The sequence below is a fragment of the Schistocerca nitens genome, chromosome 1 (genome assembly GCF_023898315.1).
Source record: "Schistocerca nitens isolate TAMUIC-IGC-003100 chromosome 1, iqSchNite1.1, whole genome shotgun sequence".
NCBI classification, from domain to species: domain Eukaryota; kingdom Metazoa; phylum Arthropoda; class Insecta; order Orthoptera; family Acrididae; genus Schistocerca; species Schistocerca nitens.
Window position 1 is genome coordinate 253,523,152 of NC_064614.1, and position 21,543 is coordinate 253,544,694.

The 21,543-nt window shown below is 41.2% G+C and overlaps 2 protein-coding genes across 2 annotated transcripts in view; both read right to left on the minus strand.

Moving 5' to 3' along the window:
* Nucleotides 1–21,543, minus strand: part of LOC126247391 (parathyroid hormone/parathyroid hormone-related peptide receptor-like) — a 931,061-nt gene that overhangs the window by 448,191 nt on the left and 461,327 nt on the right. The window lies entirely within an intron of this gene.
* LOC126247365 (parathyroid hormone/parathyroid hormone-related peptide receptor-like) overlaps nt 17,973–21,543 on the minus strand; it is a 289,419-nt gene continuing 285,848 nt past the window's right edge. Inside the window, exon 12 of the mRNA XM_049948473.1 lies at nt 17,973–18,214. Within this exon, the coding sequence (XP_049804430.1) occupies nt 18,129–18,214 (86 nt within the window). The 3' untranslated portion in view covers nt 17,973–18,128. The remainder of the gene's footprint in view (nt 18,215–21,543) is intronic.

Here is a 21,543-nt window from a genome sequence, read left to right on the forward strand (position 1 = left end):
ATTCTGCTAAAATAAACTAATTATTGTTATCACAAAATGAATTTATTTGGAATAGTTGTCACCTCAAATGGTCGCAGCGGCTAATTATTTTTAATAAGAATTTTAATTTGCGCTGCGGGAAGCTCATCTTCTGATGCAGCCTCTGGTCAGCCATTACGCGCCGAAGTATTAATTTATTTTTTCATAGTATTAACAGTAACTGTAAATGCGAGACAATTCGTTGTAAGAACCTTTTTAAATTGCAACAGATAATTAATTTACGTTAAAGTTCATTTTTTAAATTATACAGATTCCATGAGTTCAGTAAGTTTTATCTTGGCCGCTCCACGGCAACAATCGAAATTCTCTCGAGCCTTGTTTTGCAATCAATAAATAGAAATTAACAAAATTACATTCTATTCAGTTAATGGCAACTATATTTTAGTCACCACGTTCAAAATCTAAGGTTGGTACATGAATAACAGCGGCCCTTCAAGAACCCGTTTCATATTTACTTATGCACGTAAGTAAAATTTATAAGAAAAACTTATATCCAAGAGAGAAAGAATCATGCTCTAACAAAAGAAAAATTCACCTGATTATATGTATATAGCGTAACAAATGGCAACGTAACATAACCTAAGGACATCACACACATCCATGCCCGTAACAAATGGCAACGTAATATAATCTAAGGACATCACACACATCCATGCCCGAGGAAGGATTCGAACCTGCGACCGTAGCGGTCGCGCTGTTCCAGACTGTAGCGACTAGTCCGGCCCGCAGAATAATCATGAAAACACATGGCGAAGTCAGTTGTAAATTTGCCATATAGAACATTTTAACGTACGGAAATATTATTTAATGTCTACCGCATTGCGGAAGTTGGTGTTTTATTGCAGTTAATATTGGTTTTAAAATTTCTTGGAATTGTTTTTCTTCTTTTGTTGCGGCTTACTTTTGGCTACTTTAAATCAATCAAATTTTAATGTTCTGTACTTTTCTATAGCTCAGAATTGTTTCATTCTTTTTGGTCTTGTTTTGCATTTCTTTTTCAGAGACTTGGGTTGTTCGTTTAGTTTTGTTTTTGACTTGAAACCTACCTTTAATTTGTATATGTATATGTATATGTATGTATACCTTTAATGTGTATATATATAAGCTGTAAGCATATTTTCTGTGATTTGGAACTCTAGTAAGTCCTTCTCCGTTTCCATAATCCAATTTAGTTGGTTTTTATGTTGTGGAAATAATCAAAAATTTATTTTGTTAATCTACAGTGACGGAAAACACCGCAAAGCAAGAAGGAGTTGTGCGACGCAAACGAAAGTTGATAGGCGCGTTTTTACACCTGAAAGATGACGTTTAATTAGTCGCATAAGAATGGCGCTTGCAACGCCACTATGAGGATGAAAATCGGTTTGCTTTAAATACGCGTTCTGTTAAATGTTAATACTGAACAGGGTATAAAATCTGTTAAATCTGAGCTCAAAAGGGTAATCAGTAAGCCAAAAATTGATTATTTTAGGACACTCCTCAGAGACATTCACTGGACTGATGTTTACAGCGTTCATGGCATGAATGAAAAATATAACATTTTTGCTAATAAAGTGCTTACCTTATTCGAACACTGCTTTCCCCCAAAACTTACCAAGGTTAGAGCAAAGTCTACAAAGAAGCCATGGATTACTCGAGGAATAGGGGTATCTTGTAAAACAAAAAGAAAACTGTATCTGTCACTCCGAAACATTTCCAATGTTGATGCTATAGCACATTATAAGAAATACTGCAAAATATTAAAGACTGTAATACGGATGTCAAAGCAAATATATTACAAGGAAAAGATAGTCATATCAGATAACAAAATTAAGACAATATGGGATATAGTGCAGGAGGAGACCGGTAGAACCAGGCATGAAGAGGAACAAATAGCATTAAGAGTAAATGATACATTGGTGACAGATGTGTATAGTGTTGCAGAACTTTTTAACAAACATTTTATAACTGTTACTGACAAGATGGGGTTGTCAGGTTCGGTAGATGCTGCTATGGATTACCTTAGACCAGACATTTCAAGTAACTTCCTTAATATGAATTTGACCCTCACTACCCCAACAGAAATAATGTCCATCATAAAATCTTTAAAATCAAAAACATCTAGTGGGTATGATGAAATATCAACAAAGTTAATTAAAGAATGTGATTCTGAGCTAAGTAACATATTAAGCTATCTGTGTAACCAGTCGTTTATTAGTGGAATATTTCCTGAATGCCTGAAATATGCTGAAGTTAAGCCACTGTTTAAGAAGGGAGATAAAGAAATAGCATCAAATTTCCGTCCAATTTCACTGTTGCCAGCATTCTCAAAAATTTTCGAAAAAGTAATGTACAGTCGTCTTTATAACCATCTTATCTCAAATAACATACTGTCAAAGTCACAGTTTGGATTTCTAAAAGGTTGTGATATTGAGAAGGCTATCTACACTTACAGTGAAAATGTGCTTAATTCATTAGACAAAAAATTGCAGGCAACTGGTATATTTTGTGATCTGTCAAAGGCATTTGACTGTGTAAATCACAATATCCTTTTAAGTAAACTAGAATATTATAGTATAACAGGAAATGCTGCAAAATGGTTCAAATCTTATATCTCTGGCAGGAAACAAAGGGTGTTATTAGGAAAGAGACATGTATCAAGCTATCAGGCCTCATCCAACTGGGAACTAATTACATGTGGGGTCCCACAAGGTTCCATTTTGGGGCCCTTACTTTTTCTTGTGTATATCAATGACCTTTCATCAGTAACATTACCAGATGCCAAATTTGTTTTGTTTGCCGATGATACAAACATTGCAATAAATAGCAAGTCAAATGTAGTCTTAGAAAGATCAGCCAATAAAATATTTGTGGACATTAATCACTGGTTCCTAGCCAATTCTTTGTCACTAAACTTTGAAAAAACACACTACATGCAGTTCAGAACTTGTAAGGGGTGTCCCAAGAGTATATGTCTAACATACGATGACAAGAAGATAGAAGAAGTGGACAGTGTTAAATTCTTGGGATTACAGCTTGATAATAAATTCAACTGGGAGGAGCACACCACAGAACTGCTGAAGCGTCTTAACAAATCTCTGTTTGCAATGCGAATTTTGTCAGACATAGGGGATATAAAAATGAAAAAGCTGGCATACTATGCTTACTTTCATTCCATAATGTCATATGGGATTATTTTTTGGGGTAATTCATCAAGCCAAGCTAAAGTTTTCCGGGCACAAAAACGTGCAGTGAGAGTTATATGTGGTGTGAACTCAAGAACATCCTGCAGAAGCCTGTTTAGGGAACTAGGGATACTAACTACTGCTTCCCAATATATTTATTCCTTAATGAAATTTGTCATTAAAAATATATCACTTTTTCAAACCAACAGCTCAATTCATGGAATCAATACTAGAAATAAGAATGCTCTTCACAAGGATTTAAAGTCACTTAGTCTTGCACAAAAAGGTGTGCATTATTCAGGAACACACATTTTCAATAACTTGCCAGCAGCCATAAAAATCTTAACAACCAATGAAATTCAGTTTAAGAGAAGCCTAAAGGATTTATTGGTGGCCAACTCCTTCTACTCCATTGATGAATTTCTTAGTAAAACCAACTGATTTGTATATAAGTACAACATAACTTCTGCACAATTTCAGTGCAGTAATGTGTTCATTGAAAATTTGTGTGTGTGTGTGTGTGTTAGTATAATCTAACTTCTGCACCATTTCAGTGCAGTAATGTGTTCATTGTAAATAAGTATTACAGTAGTTGTATTACCTTATAAATAAATAAAAAACTTTTTTATTTTAAATTCAGTGCATTAGTATTTGTAAAATTACTCTTAGTGTTCATTAAAAAATGACGATCATTCCACTTGGGACCTGTGGAATGGTACATTAGCTTATTTGTTTTAATTGTAAATATTTGTCATGTATTGTTGTTTTTCTGACATGTTCCACATCCTGGAGGACCTCCTCACTACGGATCAATTGGAATGAAAGTAAATCTAATCTAATCTAATCTAATGTAACGGTCATGAGCGTTAGCTACGTTTAAGGTTGGACGTGGTGAGTTGATGTTAGTCAAGAAAGCCTTTAAGACAACAATGACGCCATTATCAACACCTCACTGAGTTTAAACGACGTCGTGTCGCTACGAGAAGCTGGATGCTCGTTCTGTGATACTGCAGAAAGACTTCGCAGGAATGTAGCCACTGTACATGATTGCTGACAGCGGTGGTTACGAGAACGTATGGTTGCAAGAAGCCCTGGCTCCGGATGGAAGACCATCGTGTACGGCGTATGACTGGCGCATTGCACTGCATCTGCAGCAGCAATTTGTGCAGCAGTTTGCAGCACTTGACACAATGAATTGTTATAAATCGTTTACTTCGGGGACAGCTCCGTGACAGACACACCCCAGCGTGTATTCCACTGACTCCAGACCACCGCCAAATGTGACTTGAGTGGTGAAATGAAATGTCGTGTGGCTAGAGCTTCCCGTCGGGTAGACCGTTAGCGTGGTGCAAGTCTTTTGAGCTGACTCCACTTCGGCGACTTGTCTGTTGATGAGGATGAGGTGATTATGATTACGACAACACAACACCCAGTCCCTGAGCGGAGGAAATCTACGACCCAGCCGGGAATCGAACCTGGGCTCCTTGGCATGACATTTCATGGCGCTGACCACTCAGCTACCAGGGCGGACACTTCAGTGGTGTCAAGCGAGAGCTCATTGGAGAACAGGGTGGAGGTCTTTTGTGCTGATTAAAGCTGGTTCTGCCTCGGTACCAGTGATGGCTGTGTGTTGGTTGAAAGGAGGCCAGTTGAAGGCCTGCAACCAATCTGTCTGTGTTGTAGACACACTGGATCTACACCACAAGTTAAGGTCTGGATGCGATTTCGTACGACAGCAGGAGCACTCTCGTGGTTATGCTTCGCGACCTGCAAATTTGTACTTCAATCTGGTTATTTGACATGTTGTGCTGCCATTCGTAAACGACATTCCAGGGGCGTTTTCCAACAGAACAGCTCTCGGCCCAACATGCTCTACAGAGTATCGACATGTTGCCTTAGCCTGCTAAATAACGAGATCTGTCTCCACTCGAGCACATATGAGACATCATTAGACGAAAACACCAGCGCTATCCACAACCAGCGTTAACTATCCCTTATTGACCGACGAAGTGCACCAGGCATGGAACTCCATCCCACGAACTGTCATCCGCCATCTTCACAACACACTTGCGCACGCCTGCATGCTTACGTTCAACATTCTGGCAGTTTTAAGCTGTGGCCTTGCAACGGAAATCACTGAAATGTGTTACCTAGACAAACGTACTCCTGAAATTTCATTACTCTTCATCGATGATTTTTTGTTATTCATTTGGGTTAATTCTGGGGGTGTGTCCTTAAAATCAATTCTTCTTTTCCTGATTGTGTCTGAGAGGTTTTCAGTATTTGGTAAAGAGTTTCGTTTTTTATGCGAATTAGTTTGTTGTGGAATCTGGGATCAAGAATTTCTTTGATCTCCCGCCTTTAAACCGGGCCGTGGTTGGTGATGGACAATGTTTCGGATGCGTACACGGCTTTCTATTTGATTACTGTATTGTAATGTCTTATTTTTTCATTCCACAAGGGATATATTTGTTGTATGTGTTTTTGGTGAGTTGGGAGGTCAGTTCAACTTTATTTCTTCCAGTTTCCGTTGCCTTTTTCTCGAGAGCATTCCAACTGATCCACTTTCCAAGAAGTGTGAAATCTCTGACGATCTCTATTTTTTGTTCTCCCAATTTAAAATATTTTGGTGGCTTTTCTACGTCTGTGATTATCTTGGTCTCCTCAAAGGGGATTTTGAGACCTATTTTTTCAGCTTGTTTTTGTAGTTCGAGGGTCTGTTCTTCGCCTTCTTCCCAGGTCTTGTTTTTGTGGTTCCAGGGTCTGTTCTTTGTCTTCTTCCCACGTCTCAGCTAGTAGGGCCTTATCACATCTAAAGGCTAGGCAATTGACTTTAATGGCTTTGTTTTTTGTTCCTAGACGGATTCCGCTATGGATAATCGTGTTCCACACTCTGACTACTTTTTCCAAGACGCATTTAAATAGCAGTACACTACTTTTTATTTCCAAAGGGTTGGAGAATTCTGCATGAATCTGACTTGGTAGTACGCGTTTTTAAGCGTTTCTCTAATTAAGGTTTGTGGTTTTGTTGTCTCAGTTTAATTTGTTTAGTATAGAGATAAGGGATTCCCGGTTTGTTGCGGCGTATGCTTTCTGAAAGTCAATGAAAGTGATAACATATGATTTTGATCTAAATTTTTGATAGGGCATGAAGTTTCTGAGGTTTAGAATTTAACCTGGGCAGGATCTTCCTTTCAAGAAACCCACTTGATATTCTCCATGTCGATGGTCTGGTTGGGTTTTGCCCTGTTTGTAAGACTTTAGAGAATGTGTTGTATGTTACGTCTAGGAGTCAGATCCCTCTGTAGTTGTTGGGGTCTGTTTTAGACCCTTCCTTATGGTGTGGGGTGGATCATAGCTGTCTTCCATTCACCTTGAATTCTTTCATTAATCCAAATTTCTTCAGAGGCTTTATAGCTTCTGGGATTTGAAATGACTCTCTGCAGTTCCTTGGTGGAAGGTGGTTTAGAGTTAAGGTTGGTTATTGTTGAGGTCTTAAAGTCAATTTTTCTATGAGTTCTTAACAGTTGAGAAGGTTTTTGAAACATTCTGCTAATATCTTGGAATTATCACTGTTGCTGTGGGCAATACTTCAGTTTTTGTCTTGGAGCTGTAGGGTTGGTGGGCTGTATTTGGTTATTTTTTGTTTATTAGTCTTAAAAAAGTTGCTTGGGTGTTTTTTTATGAGCTCTTCATTGATCTGAAAAAGGAGTTGGTTTTCTTGGGCTTTTTTATTCCTTTGATGTTTTTGCTTACTAATTTTCTTATGTTTAGGAAGTTTTTTCTGTTAAGTTCATTTTTCTGTGATTGCCGCTGTTGCTATTCCTTTCTTTTTATGTCAAGGGGTCTGTCACATGCTGCTGTTCACCAGGCAAGTTTTTTGGCTTTGACCATGGGAGCTAATTGTTCGGCTTTATTCATTAGACTTTCTTTTATTTGATCCCAGTATTGGCTTTGCACATCTTCAATTGCCAGGAGACACTCCATTGAGTTTATCATCTTTTTTTGGATCGACTTTTCTTCTTTTGTGGTTCCAAGTTCCGTTTTTCCTTTTGAGGAATTTTTCATTGTAATAAATACTTTAAAATTTATGGAGCCACAATTTTTCTTGCTCAAGGTTTGTTTCGTGTGATTTTAAGAGATTGTAACATTCCGTGACCCTTTAAGATATATGAACTGTAAGTAACTCCTCAATAAATGACTTGTAGTCACTTTTCATAGACATCTTACAGAGATACCGGTACCATTTTCGCTTTTTCATATAGAACTAAAGTAATTTTTGCCACAATTATCAAATTCTAAAAGACTAATTCAGCGAGGTTCCACACTTTAATATACGATTACGCTTGTTTATAATCATGCCTAGTGAAGCTCTGTGGTGTTCAAACCATTCTCCAAGTAGATGAACAGCTTTACTTTTGATGTTACCCCGTAGAATGTGTTGTACTGCTATAATACTGAAAAGGAACTCAACAAAAGCAAAATATTTAAATTGAGATAACACTTCCTTAATCAATGTAAAGAAATTTGTACTCTACGCGACAGCTTTATGTTTTAATGCTCTTCAATTAGAATACAAAATTTGAGTTACATGCTCGATATTTTAAAATTTAAGTTTTCAATATCCGTGGGACATACTTGTTTTAATCCGTGCGAGAATTTCTCTCAGTAGAGCATTTAGTTGTATTTTGGCACTCAGCTATCCGGGAATCATGCAGGATGTTTAGAAAAAGTGTGAGAACGGCCTTGCCGCAGCGATAACACCGGTTGTTGTCACATCACCGAAGTTAAGCGCTGTCGGGCCTGTCTAGCACTTGGATGGGTAACCGTCCGCGTCTGCAGAGCGCTGTTGGCAAACACTCAGTCCTTGTGAGGCCAGTTAAGGAGCTGCTTGACTGAAAAGTAGCTGCTCTGGTGACGAAAACTGACAACGACCGGGAGAGCGGTGTGCTGACCACATGTCCTCCATATTCGCATCGAGTGGCGTCTATCGGCTGCGGACGACACGGCATTCGATCGGTCGGTACCGTTGGGCCCTACTGTTCCAACAGAGTATAAAAGAAGTATCCCATATTTTTAAAGTCGATAGCACTAGTCGAAAGTAGAAACTAGCATCCGTTTTAAAAATATTATGGTTTTCTTTTGTCAGGAAGCAATAAACCCCACCTTTTAAGGACAGGAGAAAAGCAGAAGTGTTTCCCTTGTCGTTAGTGTAAAATGAAAGACTCTGAACAAAGGAAAGGACGTTAACACTTTTAATAAAGTTTCAAAGATTAAACCAAGTAAAAGTGGCTTAAACCGTCCATATCTTATACGAGCATGTTACAAATATATAGAATTTTACTCACTTCACTTCCATTACAGAAGTTTACTCACCATAACATTCTGTCACTGAATACCTTCCAAATAGCCCTCACATATTACATAGCACTTAAATGTGTAGAACTCAAAATATTCACAAAGCTGCACAAAACACAACCTCATGTCTGACAGCAACAAAGACAGTATAAAATGCGGCTAACTCCTTATGACGGTCTCTAAAACGGATTCCTTTATGTGATTATAAAATTGGTCACTAAACTGAAACACTAGCCACGAAATATCATGTATACCTAGGTACGCTATCCACAAGGTACAACACTCTCTCCTAGTAATGTCTCACAGTAAGACACATAGGCTTGCTGATGCTACTGAGCCATGTGAAAGCCATGTTTTAGGAACGTATTTCATGTTATTTATCACCAGGGGATACGAAAGTCACTAGCATAGCTCAAAGACGATCTATTCACTGTTTTGTTCTTCTAAGGAACTCACATCACTCCTTAAATAAAGAAGCCATAGACTTACTAAAAATAACTAGATCGCTCACTGGCGCCAGTGTAGCGTTTCCATACTGAAGTCGCCATTGGTAGGGCTACGCTGTGTTTGTACTTAGTAAATAATGCCATATATCTGACAGAGTGTTGCATACACAATGAAGTAACACATGAGGACTTTGAATCCCTGTTAGAAAGATATGCGAAAATGAAATGGCTAGTTCAAGTTATTATTAAATTCCAAGCTAGCTGAAGGAAAAATACAACAAAATTGTGGAAAGGAACGTAGATAAAATTTTGCCGTGTAAAAAAATTAAAGAGGAAAAATTAAGCGCCAAAGATAGACGCAGGCTATTTGTAAGGAAATATTACACAACAACCGAGGCTGAAAAACTAAGTAAATGAAAACATAATCCCACTATACGCTACTACATACGTTTCATGCAACTGTCTTGAACCAATAACTTGCCGCGTTGTTGCTCCTACTTGTCAGGAACGAACCATACATTCCTGGATAGATGCCTGTAATTTCCCGTCTTTTGATGTAGACCTTATGCAGAAAACTAGGGAGTTAAGCTATTTAAGCCACGTTCCTTCATTTTCTTGTTTCGTTTCGTTTTGTTGTCTGTCATACCTTCCAAATCATTAGGGCTGTTTTCACATTAATCCGCCCGAACTGCGGCTTCGATTCGAGAACACTTGCTTCAGTTCCCCGCTACGGTATGGTAGGTGCTAGGGTGAAGCATATCTGCCCGATGTACTTTGCAAGCAGAGCCCTGCCGCGCAGTCAGATGCCGTTAGGATATGAGTCCGCATTGCCCATGTGAACACGGAAGAGCACACGTCCTTTATCGGTTTTTCTGAGGCTGGATCTTTGTCCTTGCCGCTGGTCAAGGCAGCAGCCAACTTGTTCTACGTGTTAAAGTCAGACGTCAGTATCTTGTGCATTATGGACGAGGCCATTTCGGAGCAGCAGCATTCAAGATTTATGGTCAGAGTACTGCTTGCTAGAGTTACATTGGTTAATTCTGTATTGCACTAGTTTTAGCTTTGCAAGTTTGGTCTCATTGTTCGCAAGATTAGATCTTGTTCCGTTCGGGGCTTCGTCCATGGGACAAGGATTAATATCGATTTTTCATTTAGTAATCCCGGATTATAGGCCGTTTCCCACATTTATTTCCTACCTATTTAATATTATAGAAATCTGAAAATACACTGGCGGAAGAAAAAAGTACACCCGTTTAGAGGTTTGTCCAGTTCACTCAAGATTTATTGTTGCAGCGGTGCATATGGACCACATGAAATGTGTACATTTACAGATCAATAGCACATACGGTTCCGAAGTACAAGGTACCGATCCGCGCTGTAGCACCCATGTTATTATGTGACGTAGCCTCCATGGGCAGCAATGCAAGCACTGACTCTGGCATCCAGTATATCGTACAGATGGCGAATACTGTCCTGGGATACGTTACGGCACGCCTGATCGATCTTTTCTCGGCTGGCGAGTCATACGAGTCAAATCTCGTCCCATCATATCCCACACGTGCTCTATTGGAGACAAGTCCTGAGATCGTGCTGGTCAGGAAAGTTGTTGGACGACTTTAAGAGCTTATTGAGTTTCACGGGCAGTCTGTGGGTGAGAATTATCCTGTTGGAAAAACACATCACCTTCCTGTTGCAGGAACGGCAAAAGAACGGTTCTATCAACATTCTGCACATACCGGGCGCTGGTTAGCGTCCCCTTCAGAAAGATCAAGAAAGGTAGTAGGAGTAATCCACTAAATTACAGGCCCATATCGTTAACGTCGATATGCAGCAGGATTTTAGAACATATATTGTGTTCGAACGTAATGAATTACCTCGAAGAAAACGGTCTATTGACACACAGTCAACATGGCTTTAGTAAACATCGTTCCTGTGAAACACAACTAGCTCTTTATTCACACGAAGTGCTGAGTGCTATTGACAAGGGATTTCAGATCGATTCCGTATTTCTGGATTTCCGGAAGGCTTTTGACACTGTACCACACAAGCGGCTCGTAATGAAATTGCGTGCTTATGGAATATCGTCTCAGTTATGTGACGATCTGTGATTTCCTGTCAGGGAGGTCACAGTTCGTCGTAATTGACGGAAAGTCATCGAGTAAAACAGAAGTGATTTCTGGCGTTCCCCAAGGTAGTGTTATAGGCCCTTTGCTGTTCCTTATCTATAAGAACGATTTGGGAGACAATTTGAGCAGCCGTCTTCGGTTGTTTACAGATGACGCTGTCGTTTATCGACTAATACAGTCATCAGAAGATCAAAACAAACTGCAAAACGATTTAAAAGAAATGGTGCGAAAAGTGGCAGTTGACCTTAAATAACGAGAAGTGTGAGGTCATCCAGATGAGTACTAAAAGGAACGCGTTAAACTTCGGTTACACGAAAAATCAGTCTAATCTAAAAACGTAAATTCAACTAAATACCTAGGTATTAGAATTACGAACAATTTAAATTGGAAGGAACACATAGAAAATGTGGGAAAAGCTAACCAAAGACTGCGTTTCATTGGCAGGACACTTAGAAAATTTAACAGACCTACCAAGGAGACTGCCTACACTACGCTTGTCCGTCCTTTTTTAGAATATTGTTGAGTAGGTCTATGTCGTACACGCAAACAAGCATCACTTCCGTGCACGCAGAATTTGCTTTTGTCGCCGAAGACCACGGCAAGCCCTGCACTTCCATGCTGTGTCGTGAGTGGCAGACGGGCTTTTGGTATCGTTTACCTTGGTATACCTCTCTGTTGACCATATCGACGCTTAAAAAAAGAAAAGTTCCAGTTTTGGCCACCAGATGCAAATGTGGCGCTGTACAGGATCTCGTCGACGTCCCAGGTGCTCATATTGAACAAACTGTGACAGCGGCGGTTAATAATAAAATCAACATTATGGCTCTGTCACTTGTTTGACCTTTTCTGTCCACGTCCCGATCATAATCCATTACATGTGATAACATTTCCTTCCATAAAAACTTCAAAACTTTACGAAATTTATGCTCGGTTTGTATCTGCCTATTCACCCATTGTCCACGTTCGCAACTGACACGAGCGCAGCTCACTGCAAAATAATTTGCGTTCCTCAGAATTAATATACTGAGAAACTACTTTCGGCAGGTAGAGTATCTTCCTTTCTTTCATGCAACTTTCAACCAGTCTGAGCTGCAGAGAGCTTCGAGACACATGCTGCAGTCCTGAATACGTTGAGCGTTGGTTCTTTTGTGGTTCACTCTTAAGGAGCACTTTACATCTGTATACGTTTCCTCTGTAAGAGAAGATGCACCAAATCTTATAGGTTGTCTTAGAATGATTGAATGTCTTGCTTATAGTTTTGTGTTACTTTAACAAATTTTAGTAACCCCTTCATATACAGGGTGGTCAGAACTAGTCTGGAAATATTGTAAGGGTGTTGTAGGGTAGGTTGTGCTGAAAAATAACTGTTAAGAAAAGAATTTGCTACGTTGTGCCGCTTCCGAGTTGATTAGCATTGACGTTAGCCAATCAGGTCCTAGCGCGCAGATTCAAGCTGCCCGCCAAAGACGATCTCGCCAAATGTGTTCTTCGTTTGGTTTCCTAAAACTGATCAAGAGAGCGATCCGAAAATTTAACACGGACGGTAGTGAGGATCGAACCCGGGCCAAAGGCTGAGCAGTCTCGTGCGCTATCCTCTACCCTATGAGACTATCTGACACTAATTGTATCTGGCACGCCGCTAGAATTTGCGAGCGCTACGACTCTTAAAGTAGTAGATGCATTTTGCTACGTGGGGAGCAAAATAACTGATGATGGTCGAGGTTGAGAGGATATAAAATGTAGACTGGTAGCGCCAAGGAAACCGTTTCTGAAGAAGAGATATTTGTTAACATCGTGTATAGATTAATGTGTCAGGAAGTCTTTTCTGAAAGGAGTTGTGTGGAGTGTAACCATGTATGGAAGTGAAACATGGTCGATAAATAGTTTAGACAAGAAGAGAATAGAAGCTATCGACGGAGGGATTAGGGCGTATAAACTATGGTTCCCAACTGACGAACGAATCACTGTCAACAGTATTAAGCTGGCTGGGTACTTTTATGACCACAGTTGGACACAGTTAGGCCCAGGCTGTGCCCCAATATCATTATCCATGTTATGGACGGCGGATATGGAGGCCGATTGCTCATATATAAATAATACTTTCAGTACTGGTGCAATTAATTTTTGTGATACATATTTCAAAGCGTCCTGTTTTCCTTCCCTTGACTTTTGAAGCAAGTTTTATTTTATGATCCATCTTTTTCACATTTGATGATATCGTAATCAAGTCTAGTGCAGTTGTTTCAGGCCGAACAAGAAGCACAATAGCTAAGGCATGGGATTCGTCTTCTGAGGAGAGCGACTGAAATCCCTTCCCACTACTCAGGTTAACGCTGTCCGTGGTTTCCTTGACTGATTTAAGTGAAATGGCGGTACAGTTTTTTTGAAAAGGTTACTGTCTATTACCGCCCCCCCCCCCTTCCGTGTACGGTCAGTGTTTGTTTACCTTGTCTCCGATGGAGTGTTGAACCCTAACCTCCCTTTTTACGTTTCTCTCGTAAAATGAAATATTGTTCAGCGTAGTTAAGAAAGAAACAGTCGAATATAAGAAGTATATACATATATCAATACTTCGAGGCCCAATACTGTGAACAACAGGATTCCAGTTAAGTTGGGTTATGTGGGAAGGGGTGGGGGTGGAGGGTCACAGTTGGATAGTACTATGAATGGGGAGAGGCAAGGATAATCCAAACATGGAACACAAACCTTTCAGCAGAAGAAAGGACAGTGTAGGGGAATAACCATATGGCACCCTCCTATGCCAACCTGTTGGTGGGCCATTTAGAGGAAATAATCAAAATGGCTCTAAGCACTATGGGACTTAACTTTGAACTACTTAAACCTAACTAACCTAATGACATCACACACATCCATGCCCGAGGCAGGATTCGAACCTGCGACCGTAGCGGTCGCACGGTTCCAGACTGTAGCGCCTAGAACCACTCGGCCACCCCGACCGACTTGAGGAAATCTTCCTGGCCTTCCAAAACTCCCAACCTTCTGTCTGGTTAAGACTCATTGATGATGTTTTTATGGCCTGAACTCAGGGCCAAGACACCCTATCCACATTCCTTCACAATCTCATCAACTTCTCTTTCATTTACGTCACCTGGTCCACATCTTCCCCGTACACTACCTTCCAGGACTTTGACTTCCACCTCTCTGATGGCTCCATCCACACCTCTGTCCACATTAAACCCACCAACTGTCAACAGTCCCTGCATTTTGACAACTGCCGAACCTTATTCACTCCTGGAAATTGAAATAAGAACACCGTGAATTCATTGTCCCAGGAAGGGGAAACTTTATTGACACATTCCTGGGGTCAGATACATCACATGATCACACTGACAGAACCACAGGCACATAGACACAGGCAACAGAGCATGCACAATGTCGGCACTAGTACAGTGTATATCCACCTTTCGCAGCAATGCAGGCTGCTATTCTCCCATGGAGACGATCGTAGAGATGCTGGATGTAGTCCTGTGGAACGGCTTGCCATGCCATTTCCACCTGGCGCCTCAGTTGGACCAGCGTTCGTGCTGGACGTGCAGACCGCGTGAGACGACGCTTCATCCAGTCCCAAACATGCTCAATGGGGGACAGATCCGGAGATCTTGCTGGCCAGGGTAGTTGACTTACACCTTCTAGAGCACGTTGGGTGGCACGGGATACATGCAGACGTGCATTGTCCTGTTGGAACAGCAAGTTCCCTTGCCGGTCTAGGAATGGTAGAACGATGGGTTCGATGACGGTTTGGATGTACCGTGCACTATTCAGTATCCCCTCGACGATCACCAGTGGTGTACGGCCAGTGTAGGAGATCGCTCCCCACACCATGATGCCGGGTGTTGGCCCTGTGTGCCTCGGTCGTATGCAGTCCTGATTGTGGCTCTCACCTGCACGGCGCCAAACAGGCATACGACCATCATTGGCACCAAGGCAGAAGCGACTCTCATCGCTGAAGACGATACGTCTCCATTCGTCCCTCCATTCACGCCTGTCGCGACACCACTGGAGGCGGGCTGCACGATGTTGGGGCGTGAGCGGAAGACGGCCTAACGGTGTGCGGGACCGTAGCCCAGCTTCATGGAGACGGTTGCGAATGGTCCTCGCCGATACCCCAGGAGCAACAGTGTCCCTAATTTGCTGGGAAGTGGCGGTGCGGTCCCCTACGGCACTGCGTAGGATCCTACGGTCTTGGCGTGCATCCGTGCGTCGCTGCGGTCCGGTCCCAGGTCGATGGGCACGTGCACCTTCCGCCGACCACTGGCGACAACATCGATGTACTGTGGAGACCTCACGCCCCACGTGTTGAGCAATTCGGCGGTACGTCCACCCGGCCTCCCGCATGCCCACTATACGCCCTCGCTCAAAGTCCGTCAACTGCACATACGGTTCACGTCCACACTGTCGCGGCATGCTACCAGTGTTAAAGACTGCGATGGAGCTCCGTATGCCACGGCAAACTGGCTGACACTGACGGCGGCGGTGCACAAATGCTGCGCAGCTAGCGCCATTCGACGGCCAACACTGCGGTGCCTGGTGTGTCCGCTGTGCCGTGCGTGTGATCATTGTTTGTACAGCCCTCTCGCAGTGTCCGGAGCAAGTATGGTGGGTCTGACACACCGGTGTCAATGTGTTCTTTTTTCCATTTCCAGGAGTGTACACCGAAATGTCCCTCTTGTACAGCCTAGTGACCTATGGACAACATATTTGCAGTGTCTAGAACTTTCCTGCCCATTATGCTGAAGATTGTATAATGCCCTTTACAGACAGGCAATACATCGCAAACTTAGTCCACAAACAGATTTCCCATGCTATGGCATATGCCATGCCACAACTGCCCTGCTCCCACCACCACAAGCATCAGTTACAAGGGAGTGGTTCCCCCTCCCCCTCATCACCCAGTATCATCTTGGACTGGAGCAACTGAAACGTATCTTTATCAGAACTTTGAATATTTCTCATCATGCTCTGAAATGTGGGGCATCCTATCCAAAATCCTTCTGACTCCTCCTAAAGTGGTGTTCCACTGCCCACTCAACCTACTCAATATCCTCGTCCATCCCTATTTCAGTATCACTCCCAACAGCTTGCCACAAGGATATGATCCTTGTGGCGGATCAAGGTGCAATACCTGCCCAATCCACCCACCCAGCACCTCCTTCTCTAGTCCTGCTACAGGTCTACCCCATTAAGCCATCAGAGGCTGGGCCACCTGTGAAAGCAGCTATGTCATACACCAACTCTGCTACAAACAATGCACATCCTTTTTTATGTCAGTATGACTACTAATCAGATGCCCACCAACATGAATAGCCACTACAAAATTGTTGCCAACAACAAAGTTGACCACCCACTGGCACAACATGGGGCTTTGCACAACATGCTCAGTTTCGAAGGCAACCCAGGCCATCTGGATCCTTCCTATCACTGCTAGTTTCTCTGAACTACACACATGGGTGTCATCCTTACAACACATACTGTGCTTCCACAACTGTCCAGGCCTCATCAATCTCCAATAGCCAACTGCCCTCACACCCTCCACACCAACAGTTTCCTCTTCCTCCATCCTGTCATCCCCCCCTCTCCCACAAACCCAATTCATGCACCCACATCACCTTCAGCATGTGTCACTACCCACCAGGTTTGACAGCCATGCATCACATGTGTAGCCTGTGTACCTGCCACCCTTCCTTCCCTTATTCCTAGGCAGCAAACTGGCTGCCTCCTCCTAAGCTGCTAGTCACCTACCCCCACTCCATCTTCCTGCCTCCATCTCCCTCTACCCACCCCACCTGACACTATGGCCACTACAAGCTGGTCCAGTTGGTACTATATAGTGTCATGAGATTATTTTTGTGCATGTGGGAGGGGGGTGGGGGAGGAGGTAGGGGAAGGTTGTGGCAGCCGTGAGGTATCAAAGACATGCAGGACAAATGATGGGAGTAGAGAAGTACTGAGAGACTGGAATAACATTACATCCCCCCTGCTGACAAGCTTGATACCCCTGCAGATTTGAGCAGGTTTCTGCCAACTTTTTGACATCTCCACCATGAACCTACCATTATAATACCATTTGAGAACTCCACCATGACGTCCAACAACTCAAAACATTAGGTCCATCCCAAAAGCTGCTGCATGAACCTTTTCCCTCCTCACACTGGTTAGCACACTGGACTCGCATTCGGGAGGACGACGGTTCAATCCCATCTCCAGCCATCCTGATTTAGGTTTTCTGTGATTTCCCTAAATCGTTTCAGGCAAATGCCGGGATGGTTCCTTTGAAAGGGCACGGCCGATTTCCTTCCCAATCCTTCCCTAACCCGAGCTTGCGCTCCGTCTCTAATGACCCCGTTGTCGACGGGACGTTAAACACTAACCACCACCACCACCACCATCCTCACACTGGCAATACCCCACACACTTGTCATCTGCTCTCAGAGTTGTTCAAACCCAATGCTACTGATCTCCCTACTTCTTGAAAAGAGATTTTTTATAGTTCCATTGCAGAATTCAGTTTTTGCTAAAAGAAACTGCAATCTTAAAACTAAACAGGTTTTTATTTCAACATATCATCTCTCCTCTGAGCCAGAAGGAAGAGTGATGTGGGACCTAGGTAAGCTGTGTAGGTTTTAATGTTACATAAAACCCAAAATGTGGGATATGCATCTTACTAAATAATTAATTTTACAGATGTAAATAAAGGGATTTTTTCTTTCACACCATCATTTCAAATATGATTTTTTTCAAGAACTGTATTAAATATCACTAGCCATAAACACAATTCAATTGCCGGCATTTATTTTTTCATATGCTTGCTAGTAATCGATTGTAAATTAATCAATATTACAGTCTCTCATAATAGCTGCACAAATTTCTTATTTAACGAGGGAAATGATATCCTGAACATACGGATTTCCATGTGTCTCAATAAAATGCAGCACAACCTCATCCTTGTAAGATGTCTTCTGGCTGTTCTCTTCATTTCATTTACACCATGTGCTGTACTGGTATTGATCCTGAGTTTTGACTGCTGCTGGGTACACCACAAGAGGGATTTTACATCTGTGAACTGCAAAAGTTAGAAACCTTAATTAACATAATCTTCATTGACAATAAAGACCTATAAATCTTTTATTAAAAAGCACAACATCGGAGTAGTTAAATATATGTGTTCACCTATTTATCAGAGTGAGGAGTACCTAAAAAGTACCATAAATACATTACAATAATAAAACATATGATGTCATACATTGCAGTAGATAAATACATAGGTATGAGAGATCTTGGATGCTACTCTTAGTACATCCTCATCACTTGCACACTCACCACTGAGGTGGCTGAAAATGCCAGTTTATATTTATTTCCCTGCCACCTATTACGCTAGATCTGAATGTTTCACTATGCAGAAGATACTTTGGAACAAAATTAATTATAAAATCTACCAAGTATATAAGGCAGATGAAGATAAGCAAAATGAAGCAACATTGGCCAGCCATCTCTCATCAATGAACCTTCTGAAGTTGCAGCAAGTCTTTGAGGAGAATCAATATTCTAGTTTAAAAATTTGGCAGCTATATACTGGAGGAATTTCCGTCTTTGCTACAAAAAATTGCCACAAAACGTTTTAAAAGTATGTGGCGAATGAGAGTTAAGGAATGTTGTCTCTCCAGTGATGTTGTGATGATAGCTTTGAGTTCTTGGACAGCATTGTCATAGGTGATGAAATGTGATACCTTTCTTATATCAGAAAGCATCAAGAAACTGGTGCATTTGTATCACAGTGAAAGACTAGACTCAGACATGTATATTGGATTTGAACATTATTACAAAACTGAAAGATCACTGTGTTCATTAACTTCCTTTCCAAAAATAAGAATGTGAATTCTGATCATTATGGTGAAATCATGGAAACAAACCTGTCATGCTACTTTGTCAAAAACTGACATTCTGTGCCTGTGTCTGTGTGCAAAATACAGGCTAACTCTTACACAGAGATAACAGCAACCAGCCACTTTTTACATTGGTATTTATTCATTTAAATGGTGCCATTACCAGTTTCAAAGTGAGAGGTTCAACATAAGATGGCTAGTTCACATTAAGATACATTTTACATGAACTAGCCATCTGAAGATGAACCTGTTAGTTCAAAAGTGGTAACAGCACTATTTAAATAAATAAATAGCACCATAAGAAGTGGTTGGTTGCTGTTATCTTCTATGTAAGAGTCAACCTATGTGAGACATGACACTCAAAATGGGCTACTCATATAGGTTTTGTTTTCATCAACAAAATGCCTTCACACATGTAACTGATACACAATACATATTATGTGTGACTTAGGATAGGAAGTATTCAACAAGGGAAACTGACAGAGAATCTATATCATCACATAAATAAACAGAAAAAGCTGAACTCATATAGTAGATTTCCATGAGGTGCTTGGTTCAAATGATGACAATGTGTAGTGCTGCAACACTCTCTTCAACTGGCCAGTCTTCTTAAGTTCTGCACCCATGTCATTTTCAGTACCTAATGATAAAAAACCCTTCTCTGTGTAACTGGCACATATGTCTCATGTTGGTATGTCTTATGGTGCATTGGTTGAGATAGGGATGTTAATTTTAGTGTCGAGATTGGTTTGTCGTCCACTATTCACTATTAACATCAATTGAAATTAAAACCATAGTAACAAATAACTGAAATAATTGAATAATTCATATCAAACTTGACATGATAATTTCTGAAAGATAATAGAAGAGTCAGAATTGAATCTATTTGTGCAAGGAATTTACAAAAGAATACCAACACAACACCGTAACCTTAACCAAACATGTTAAATATTCTATAATTACTTGCTCACAAATGCATCAATAATTTAAATCAGAACCAGAAGACTGGCTAATTGAAGAGAGTGTTGCAGCATTACACATTGTCATCATTTGAACCAAGCACCTCATGAAAATCTACTAGATGAGTTCAACTTTTCTTGTCAATTGAGCAAGGAGAAAATCCTACTTAAAATTTTAAAATGAAATACACAGTAATTTTAAAAGGAAATATATAATAATCTAGATAAACAATGTCTGCCCATGCAGGAACATATAAAATGGAAGCTCAGGAGAAATGCGCAGGCAGTCAAACCATTTATTAATACAGCCACTGCACTAGACAACCTTTCTCAAAATTGAGGTAAAGCCTGGCAATTAAATAAGGTGCATTTTTGTTACATAAAAATGAGTGAAAAGTCAGATGACTTCAAACTGAAAGGGGGCAAAATGCACTGGTGATACACAAACTTGGCTATTGCATCTGTACAGTTCACACATGTGGTCACAAATCAAACAGTGACCGCTGTTAATATAATGTGCCAATCAGACTGAATTACGCCCACTACATACAACAGCTGACAACTGACTCATTATATGATAAGTTGACACCTAACTGGCAGAGAACAGACCCATCTTATGATGTAGTTCCCTACTTCGCTGCCTCCAGGTTCTGTTTGGGGAAAAGACCAGCCAGTTAGCCCTGAAGTGAACTGCACTTAGCCACAGTAAGTATTTGATCAGCTCTCTCCTCCTTGTTGCAGCTGCCGTATTATGGCAGCTACAGCATGCAGTCAAATCCTCTATAGGCATCTGACAACTGCTTGTTGCTCACTTGCTCTCCAACACCAGAGTCCTTGTCTCCTTGGCTCAAATGATGTGACAATGTGTGGTGCTGCAACACACTCTCCTTGCATTGGTGCTTATGTCATGGTGTGCAGCACCAACAAGGAGTTGCTCAGCCATCACTGCTGTACCGGTGATGCAGATTTGAAACAGCCGCAACTGCATAATATTTCATGATGCCACACCATCGCATGAACAGCACTCATGTTCTCCTAGATATACTTGCAATGAACTTCTAAAACAGAGTAATTTTTACCCTTCAAATATCTGCATCTGGCATTGTCCATCCATTACACGATTTTCATGATGTACTCACTAGAATATCCCAGAAAGAAACTGCAGCTGCTGCATACTGAGGCTTCAAATGCATTAATTTATTTGAAATTACAACTGAAGTGCAAGAAACTGTCTGGGGACATCTTCTATTCCTTTCTCAGGCATAAACAAAAAGCTTCATGGGTTTACTAACAAACTCACACAAGTCTATGACAAATATATTCCCCTAAAGACTGGAAAATTAAGAAAGAAACCTGCACATTGGCTAACTGAAGAACTAAAACAGCCATGAATCTCAGCGATACTGTACATCAGGCATACAAACTATGCCACATGCCTGAAAATCATATTGCTTACAAGCAGAGGTGAGGTAGAGTCACTCAAGATACGGGAAAAGCAAAACTGAAGCTTGTTCATACATTAACTGACAACAGAAATAGACCAGCTACCC